The sequence below is a fragment of the Chaetomium globosum genome, genomic scaffold (genome assembly GCF_000143365.1).
Source record: "Chaetomium globosum CBS 148.51 scaffold_4 genomic scaffold, whole genome shotgun sequence".
Classification (NCBI taxonomy): Eukaryota; Fungi; Ascomycota; class Sordariomycetes; order Sordariales; family Chaetomiaceae; genus Chaetomium; species Chaetomium globosum.
The window spans coordinates 3,601,828-3,611,301 of record NT_165979.1 but is presented as its reverse complement, the minus strand read 5'-3'; the positions used below and the strand labels follow the sequence as shown (position 1 = coordinate 3,611,301).

The following is a 9,474-nucleotide window of genomic DNA, read 5'->3' as shown; positions in this document are numbered from 1 at the left end:
AATTCATCCCGGCAACTCGCCACATTTGAAGAGGACCTCGCCAACCTTCTCCCGCCCACGCCTTCGTACCACCCTCGGATCCCGCAGCTGTGTGCGCAACCCACACACACGCTCGCCCTCCCCCCCCACTGCTCTGGGCCCCCCTCCGCAGAACCACCACCATCACCACCACCACCACCGCCCCGCCGGAGCCGACACAGATCGACGCAGGTCGCCACGACCGGCTCCACCAGCGCCTCGTTGTAGATGCAGTCGCACGCCACCACCACGTCGAAACCCGGCCGTCGCCCCCGGCCCCGCTAGCGCCGACGTCACGCCGTCAGTCTCCCAGTCGAGGGGGGTGAATACGACGCCCGTTCGGGCGGCGCGTGCTGGGGAGTTGCGGCGCGGGGTGGAGGTGCGGTGCGTTTTGGGGGTGGGGGTGGATGTGGATGTGGATGTGGGGCGGGAGCGGGAGCGGCGGGGGGGTTTGTTGCTGCTGTTGTTGGTGCTGGGTGTGGAAGTTGTGGCGGGGGAGGGGGAGGGGGAAAGGGAAGGGGGTGAGTGGGAGGGGTGGGAAGAGGTGGCGCGCCAGTTGGCGTCGAGGTTCTGCTCGAGCAGCTTGGCGACGTAGGGCTGGTCGGTGAGGACGTAGCGCGCGATGTGCGGGCCGAGGAGGAGCCCGACTAGGCCGGATATGCCACAGCCGAGTTCGAGGACGCGCGAGGTGGGGGTGAGGAGGGCGTGTGTCCAGAGGGGGTTGTGCGGGGAGGCCAGCCAGGCGGCGAAGAGGGGCGTTATTTTCCAGGTTACTTGGGGGTGTTAGCGGTGGGATGGGATGTGGTGGGATGAGATGTGATATGTGATGGGATAGGGGGGTAATATGGGAAAAGGGAGTAAAATATCAATATGGGTGAGGATCGGGGGTGGCTGGGTTGGGGATGTTTTGCTGGGGTTTAAACGCACCGGCTCCTGTTGTGCCGCCGGCACGGTTGGATGAGAGGATGCCTGGGGACTGGGTGATCACCAGGTCTCGCCTTGCGACGGTGAGCTCGAGCGTGGTGGCTCTCGAATCGATGAAACCGAGGTTTTGGGAGGGCAGGTCCTGTGTAAACAACTCGAATGTCTCTAGAACGACAGCCAGGCCGTGTTAGTTAACAAATGCCCCCAAAAGGCAAGCGAGATATATCCCTTCAGTTGTTGGGGTATGTCCCTGCATGCTTCCCCCCGTTCCCTTTCCTCCGCCTCTAGTCACACATCGGTTGCATGTTTTGTGTTGTTTTCCCACCTTCTTCAGCATCCTGCACTGGCGCGCCGAGCGACAGCAAGAAGCGCTGCAGCTTCATGGTTAGGTGGTTGCCCCTTGTTTACTATCCAATAATGGCGGATTGTCAAGTCTCAAAAAACCGTGGGAGTCTCGGCCAAGAAAAGCATAATCTTGGAAAATGTGGAGGCGAGAGACGATTATTAGCTCGGCGTTAGCAGGTCTCGGCCTGGCCTGGCCTGGCACGTCTGGGCAGCGTCGGGTAGCACCAGACTGTTCAACGAAGTAGAGTTCTTATCCGCGTCAAAGGTGTGCGCTGCAGGGGCTTAAAGCCAACCGCATCCGTGATGCAACGCAGCAATGTTCGAGGTGCTAACGGCATTGCCTCGCTACCAAACACCCTTTTATGGCATCCCTTCCCTGGATTATCTCCCTCCATGACACGAGCGCAACAAAAAAATCGGAAAGAATGCCCAGACCCCTTCCATTGACCCCAAAAATCCCCATCCCTCCTCCGATAACTAGCCGTAAAGTGGAGAGAGCAAATGGGACAAGCACCACAAGATGGGACTGAATGCGGGGAAGACGTCAAGCTTGCAGGGGATGGTTTGCTACAGCCGCAGGCCGCCAGTGAATGCATGCTCATCGACGTACCCTGCGATTGGACGGACTATGCCAAGGGGAGCGATCTGTCAGGGCTGAAGGCGATTTCGTTGGTTACCTCGCCTGGAGGCTGGAAATTCATCAGCTATGGAAGTCACGGGTCTCGCTGCGATGCCCGCCATTACTTGGCCTGTTGTTATGCAGATGCACGCGTGCTGAGGTTACCCTTACTTGGTACCTAGGTTGTCCCCTACGCGCTCTATTAGCACGAAGTTCGAATGGTATCTGTGCTGCGGGAACACACCTTGGGAGGACTGGGTTGGGCATTATGCATCAACGATGGACCCGAAGTGTGTTCGTTCGAGTGTGGTTATATACTGGGTATTCGTACCTCCCTCCTCCGCTCCATCGGACCTCCATGGGCGTCCTCTTTCTCTCTCGCCTTCAGGGTACCTAGGCGGCCATCGTTGCCTGCGTGTCTGCGTCCCTGTGTCCAGTGACTTGCTTCAGCGTCGCCTTCGTGACCAGTGCCACAATTCTTGGAAGGTCTCAGAGTGGAACGCCCAGCCTGCCAGGACGCGGCCTAGCCCCAGCCCGGCTAAGTTTGTGGGGACATGGGGCCACTGAGCTTTCCCCAAACAGGACCATGCAGGAGCTCTCTGCTCTGCTCGGGTGCAGTTCTTGCCAAAACCCCTTGCCTCTCCCCGTCCCTGGGATCCCGACGTCTGAACTTTCGCGCTCTTCTGCTCCTTGTTTTTCTCCCAATATACCCAATCACCCATCTTTTACAAGCTCAGTCGCTGGACCTTCGACCGAGCGACGAGTGCACCCATCAATCCGAGCACGCTTAGACTTGCACGTCGGGATATCCTAGCTGTTGTTGCTGGGTGACAAAGTCGCAGCGGGGCCTTTCCGATCTCCGAGCTCTTTTTATTCGTACCGAGTCCCCGACGATCCAGAAAAACGAAACATCCTACCTACCACAACAAGCTCCCCGATCAGCTTTTTTTTCCTTCTCGGCTCCCCGTTCACCCACAACACAATGGCGAAGCCGACACATCTGATTCCGCGGATGTCCGCGAAAGAGCCCCTTCTCGGTCGAAGTACCCGGCCAGCAGCCCGTCGAAGGCGAGACTCCGGTTCGTAGGCATCCTCTTGCCGTTAACGGCCTCATCACCACCCCCAGCGAAGACATCACGACTGTCCACGAGCTCGTCCGCGCGAGCGTCGCCAAGTTTGGTAATGCCAAGTGCATGGGCTCCCGCAAACTGGTGCGCACGCACCAGGACAAGAAGATGATCAAAAAGCTGGTCAACGGCCAAGAGTGCGAGGTCGAGAAGTCATGGACCTTCTTCGAGATGAGCCCCTACGAGTACATCAGCTACACAGACTACGAGCGCTTGACCCACCAACTCGGCGCTGGTCTGCGCAAGCTAGGCCTCGTCAAGAATGACCGCGTGCACGTCTACGCCGCCACCAGCCAGAACTGGTTGGCCATGGCCCACGGCGCCGGTTCGCAGAGCATGCCCATCGTGACCGCTTACGACACACTGGGCGAGGAGGGCCTTCGCTACTCCATGGTGGCGACCAAGGCCAAGGTCATCTTTTTGGATCCCCATCTTCTGCCCACCCTGACCAACGTGCTCGCCGTCGCCACCGCGGTCCAGACCGTCGTCTGGAACGACCAGCACCAGCTCAACCCGGAACACGCCGAGAAGCTCAAGGCCTCATACCCACACGTCAACATCCTTAGCTTCGAAGAGCTCCGGAAGATGGGCGAGGAGAACCCCGTCGATGTCGTTGCGCCAACACCCGACGACCTTTGCTGCATAATGTACACATCGGGCTCCACAGGCACCCCGAAGGGTGTTCCGGTGAAGCACTCGGCTGTTATCGCGGCTGGTAAGTTTTCTCGCCTTGGATTTGCGCTTGCCAACATGGAACTGACCGATCAAATCTGCAGTCGCGGGCGCAAGCGTTGTCGTCGAGCAGTTTATTGGACCTGGCGACGGCCTCCTGACCTATCTGCCGCTTGCGCACATCCTCGAATTCGTCTTTGAGCACGCCGCTATCTACTGGGGCGCCACACTGGGCTATGGTAATCCCAAGACCCTCTCGGACGCATCGGTACGCAACTGCAGCGGCGATATTCGGGGAGTTCAAGCCTACCGTTCTGATTGGCGTGCCCGCCGTCTGGGAGACGGTCAAGAAGGGCATCATCGCCAAGGTCAACGCCGGCAGCCCCGTCGTGCGGGGTCTCTTCTGGGGAGCACTGTCTCTCAAGGAGATGCTGATGTCCTCTGGGCTGCCCGGAAGCGCCATCTTGGATGCCGTGGTGTTCAAGAAGATCAAGGAGGCCACGGGCGGGCGTATGAAGCTGTGCCTGAGCGCTGGCGGCCCGGTGTCCAAGGAGACTCAGAAATTCCTCAGCATGTCGATCTGCCCCATGATCATCGGCTACGGCCTCACCGAGACGTCAGCCATGGGCACGCTACAAAACCCGCTCGAGTGGACCTCGGAGTCGATCGGCGCCATGACGGCCTCGATCGAGGCCAAGCTGGTCGACTTTGCCGACGCTGGCTACTTCGCCACCAACAAGCCGAACCCGCAGGGTGAGATCTGGCTGCGCGGCCCGACGGTACTGTCGGGCTACTACGAGAACGACGAAGAGACGGCCGAGGCCCTTACCGCGGACGGCTGGTTCAAGACGGGCGACATTGGTGAATGGGACAGGAACGGCCACCTCAAGATCATCGACCGCAAGAAGAACCTGGTCAAGACGCTAAACGGCGAGTATATTGCACTCGAGAAGCTCGAGGCCACGTACCGGTCGGCTCCTGTGGTCGCCAACATCTGCGTTTACGCCGATCCCACGCAGGCCAAGCCTATCGCCATCATTGTCCCGGCCGAGCCTGCGCTCAAGAAACTGGCCGCGGCGATCGGCGTCGAGGGCGAGGGTCTCGAAGTCCTCGTCCACAACAAGAAGCTGCAGGGCGCCGTCCTGAAGGAGCTTCAAACTGCGGGCCGTGCTGGTGGTCTTTCTGGAATTGAGATTGTCGATGGCGTGGTCGTCGTCGACGACGAGTGGACGCCGCAAAACGTAAGCACCCCATCCATCCATCCCTTTCTTACAATGAACGATCGGCTGACTTGCAATTCTACCAGGCTCTTGTCACGGCCGCCCAGAAGCTCAACCGCAGGGGCATCCTCGACAAGTACAGGGCGCAGGTAAACGAGGCGTATGGCCCCTCGAGTTAAGCGTTTCCGGAGAAGAAGTATGGATTGGAGATGCAACGGAAACGCAGCGGAGATGGGTAAGATTGGAGAGCGTTTTTTGTTTGTGACTATTACTTGTGATATACACTTCCCTTGGTATGGTTCTAGGTCTAGTCCGTTTTTTTGGTCATGTTTTGATATGACGTAACGGGCTACCCTGATGGTTGTTGCTTGCTTGGCTTGGTCTCGTCGGTCTGGTCGGGTCTGGTCTGGTCTGGTTTTAGCTACCGTAATGTTTTTGTTCGTTTCAGAGCGTTCAGTTGCAAATATTTCTTAGCATCATGATACAATTATTTCCTTGTCTCGAACAAACATCTTTTAAAAGGTGCCGCTTGTACATGTGGTGATAGGTACCTTAATCTTGGCGTGTGAGGTTCCCTTCTTGTTGTCGCGTGAGGTTGCCGCCGGCAGAGACAGACGGGGCAGGGGGGTCAGCATAACGGTACACTTGATCAACAACATCTGCAACATGAAACGGTCTGGGACGGACTGAACCAGGAAAAACCGTAGAAAAAAAAAAGAGGAATTGCTAGTTTAAAACACACACACACACACGCCCACGCACAACCGAGTTACAGAGACCTCTTTGCAGCCAGCCCCAAACCTGCCGCGCCAAGTGACTGCGCCTCTCCGTCCCCGTTTCACAAAAAAATCTCTCAGTGTCAACCGGCGCCGCGGTCATACATACACCTGTCTGGCCTGGGATCGGGGGAGAGGAGGGGGAAAGGGGGTGACTATGCCGCCCACCTCTTGTTGGGGGAGGGAGTGAGTGGTTGGTTCTCCCCCGAGGTAAGTTGGGAGAAAGAGGCCGCCTGGTTGAAGGCAGCAGGCAGCGTGGCTACTTTCTCGCCAGAGCTGCATAAACCACCAAACCATAAGTATTGTTGTTGTACTCATGCCCCAGGATTCGTTCGCCATTTCCTTCATGCCCGGGTGACCCTCCCGCCTTGCCACCCCGTTTTCCCCCTTCCCCCTCCCACCGGCCCCGCTGGGACCACCACCACCACCACCACCACCATCGGCAACCCACTAGCAGCAGCGCGCGCTCGGGTGGGTGGTGTCACACCAGGCCGTCGTACAGCGAGAGGGCCGAGACGATGGTAGCGTCGCGCTGGCTGCCTTCCTTGAACTCCTGCATGTCGAGGCTGCCGTTCTCATCCTTGTCCATCATGCGGAAGATCTTGCGCACCCGCTTCTCGGGCGTGTCCTCGTCCTCGGGTAGCTTGACCATCGAGCCGACCTGTTTTTTGCACGTGACAAGGTGTGGTTAGTTGTGTTTGTTGGTTGGGGTGGTGGTGCTGACTGGAGAGGAGGAGGGGTGGGGAAGACAGAGGGTGGAGAAGGCGGGCGGTTACCATCTTGTAGATCGCCTCGACAATCTTGAGCATCTCCTCGTAGCTGATCTTGCCATCGCCGTCGATGTCGTATAGCTGGAACGCCCAGTCGAGCTTGTCCTCCATCTTGCCGCGGCTGGTCACGCTGAGGGCGCAGATGAACTCCTTAAAGTCGATGGTGCCGGACTTGTCTGTGTCGAACACGTTGAATACGTAGTCGGCGAAGGTGGACGGGTCGCCGAAGGGGAAGAACTGAGCGTAGATCTTTTGAAACTCGCTCTTGGTGAGCATACCCGATGGGCAGTCTTTGAGGAAGCCTATTGCGCGCGTCCCGACTCTGGTCAGAATTTTTAAACTCTTTTAGGCGAGTTTGGGTGCGTCGCGCGCTGCTGGACAACCCACCTCTATACCATTGCTGCAGCTCCTTCTTGTCGAAGTTGGTTGACCGTTGCAGCTCCTTCAGCTGGTCATCCGGGAGCTTCTTCGACTGTCTGTAGGCGGGCGGGAGTGTGTCAGCAACGCACTCCATACACGATCTCAGGGCGCTGGTCTCCCGGGTTTTTGCGATAGCGTTGAGCGGTTGTCGCGGGAGGGGAGGGGGGTTCAACACCGCTTTCACAAGCGCCAACCGCCGCCCCTCTCCTCTCCCCACCAGCTCAACTTCGAGATGCGCCGGGACCCAGAGGACCCCGAGTTCGACTTCCCACTCACAGATTGCCCATATCTGAAAGCCAGTTGGGTGATTGTTGCCGCCGTGGCCAGTTGTCCTGACGCTGGCAGCGCCGTGAGGGGTCGAGGGGTGCGTTGCGACAAGGATTGTTTGGTCAATTAATGGCTCGATTGGGCGGTTCCGCAGATCGCTCGAGCTTGTTCTTGAGTTATGTAAGGTACTCTCGGTTAGATGCGTGTCTTTGCTGCAGATAAGAAATAGCTCCCAAAAGAGAAAAAGGAGGCGGTAGAGATTCGTCGAGATCTGTTGGCCAAAGGCGTGGATTTGCAGGAAGGAAGACGGGCTTTTTGGGACTCGGCGCTTCGCTGGCGGGATGATGGGCGACGGAGCAACAATGCGAGAGCAGGGCAAAGTCCAGGCGCGGAGGGACAGGACCGGGAGTTTGAGACCGGGCTGTGACGATTTGCGGCTAGTCCCACTGTGTATTGGAGCAAGACGGGGGGTGGCTCGCACGGTCCTATTTGCACTGTCCCGAGGGGCCCGGAGGCATGGGGAAGGAGATCCAACAGGCGCTTTTCTTCAGATTTATTTTTGCCCGGCGTCAGGGCGCTTCGTTCCACGAGATGTGGACGTGCGTAAATAGGTAACCAGGCACGAAATACATTCAAAGAAGTCGGGCACGTCGCAGCATCAAAATCCATCATTTGTTTTTACCAGTTCAACTCCCTTGGACTCCTTCAACAAAACTCACTCACAGTGATATCTGTATGTACGCGGTAGATCCCGATGGTGCGGCTCACAAGGCTAGCTTCGGGGTCGAGGGGCAATGAGGGGCTTCGATTCAGGGACAACCCAAGCAACGGGTGCAGTTCTGGACATGCTCGGCATCTGGGAGGTGGGCCCGGATCTTCGAGAAGGGACTTGGAAGTTTTGCCGTCTTTTGTCCCACCCTCTTTGAAGAAAAAAGAGGCCTCACCATCCATCCACCGCCTCCCGAGTTGTCACGTTGTGCATCATCAGACCAGTCCGCAGTTCCATTTTATCTTGGCTTCCCATGTCCACCCTGCCCGCCACCGTAACTACACAGTGAACCAACACCAACACCTCCATTGAGGAAACAGAACCAACCCCAGGACGGGAACATGGGCCGAACACACACCTGCCCAACTGCACAGTGACACAATGCAGCAGCACAGGGGGGGATGGGGTCAAGTGTACCGCAAGAATTTCACCAATCAGCTTTGTCTCGCCTTGCCTGATGTTGTCTCGAGACTCCAGACACTCAACACCAGAAACGAGAACGAGGGGTCCTTTTTCTTGCAACCCCCGCTCTTCTTCGTGGCTGTGCAACGCGCCAAGAGCACAAAAAATAAAATGCAGGCCGCCAATCACTCGCCGTCGGGATCCCGAATCGTGCAACAGGCTTGCTGAGCAGCGGTCGCGTGGCGAGAGGAGTGCGAGGGGACGAGGTGACACAGCCGAGGGCGAGTTCGTAGCGGTTACTGAAGCAACTACAAAAGGCCGTAAGTAAATATTTACTGAGCAATATCCCATCAAAAGAAAAAGATGCTTCCATTCCGATGTATCATCCATAAGGGAAAGAGCTAGTTAGTTACCAGTGGTCTGTACAGTACATGTATATGCGTGCCCCAAACAGACCCTTCCTCGCCATGCTTCCATCCTACCATCCATGCCATCATCATATGGATCTTAGCGCTACCCGAAACCGGTAAGAAAAAGGGGAGATCTAAAGCAAACAAAAAGAGAACTCGAGGGAGGAGGTAATAATGACGGGCACCGGGCGCCGAAAACAAAGCAAAAGAAAAGAGAACGGGCCCACTTTTTTACCATTTCCCGCCCCCCAGACCGCCAATCCATCCATCCATAACCCCCTCCCCCACCCACTTACACCCACACCGCTCGCCGCCCGCCGCCCGCCATATAAGAGACAGACTCGACCCCCCCGGACCCCCCCGCATCGCATCCACATCACCCAACAACAGCTTTCATGCTCAAGCTCTCCAGAAACCCACCCAGATCCTCCTTCTTCACCTCCACCACGCAGTGCTCAAAGCTGTCGATGCGCACCCTCGCGTTAGACTCGCCCACCACATCGTGGAAGGCCGTGCCAAACCGGTTCAGCCCATACCCCCGGGCGCGCGCCCTATCCTCCTCCTGGGATCGGCGCGTCACGGACTACGGGGGCTTTACTCTCCTGCGCGGCCTGAAGCTGGGGCGGGTGGGCGTCGTTCGCCGCGGCGCTGCGTCCCATGGCTCGCTGCCGGACGCGCCGGCCGCGGCAGCAGGGGGCGCGGGAGCAGCAGCCCGGAGGCGAGGAGCTGAGCGGC

The 9,474-nt window shown here is 57.9% G+C and overlaps 2 protein-coding genes across 2 annotated transcripts; one reads left to right on the top strand and one right to left on the bottom strand.

Annotated features, from left to right (window-relative positions):
- Positions 1-2,888: 2,888 nt before the first annotated feature.
- On the top strand, positions 2,889-5,104 carry CHGG_04889 (uncharacterized protein; the record flags this gene model as incomplete). The annotated part of the gene is made up of 5 exons (XM_001224102.1): positions 2,889-2,989; positions 3,072-3,748; positions 3,810-3,973; positions 4,047-4,946; positions 5,012-5,104. The coding sequence occupies 5 exons, from the start codon at positions 2,889-2,891 to the stop codon at positions 5,102-5,104; spliced, it is 1,935 nt and encodes a 644-aa protein (XP_001224103.1).
- Positions 5,105-6,182: 1,078 nt separating this feature from the next.
- CHGG_04888 (uncharacterized protein) lies at positions 6,183-7,178 on the bottom strand (the record flags this gene model as incomplete). Its single annotated transcript, XM_001224101.1, has 4 exons — positions 6,183-6,362; positions 6,478-6,773; positions 6,859-6,947; positions 7,168-7,178. 4 exons carry the CDS (start codon positions 7,176-7,178, stop codon positions 6,183-6,185), a joined length of 576 nt encoding a protein of 191 aa, XP_001224102.1.
- Between the last annotated feature and the right edge of the window lie 2,296 nt (positions 7,179-9,474).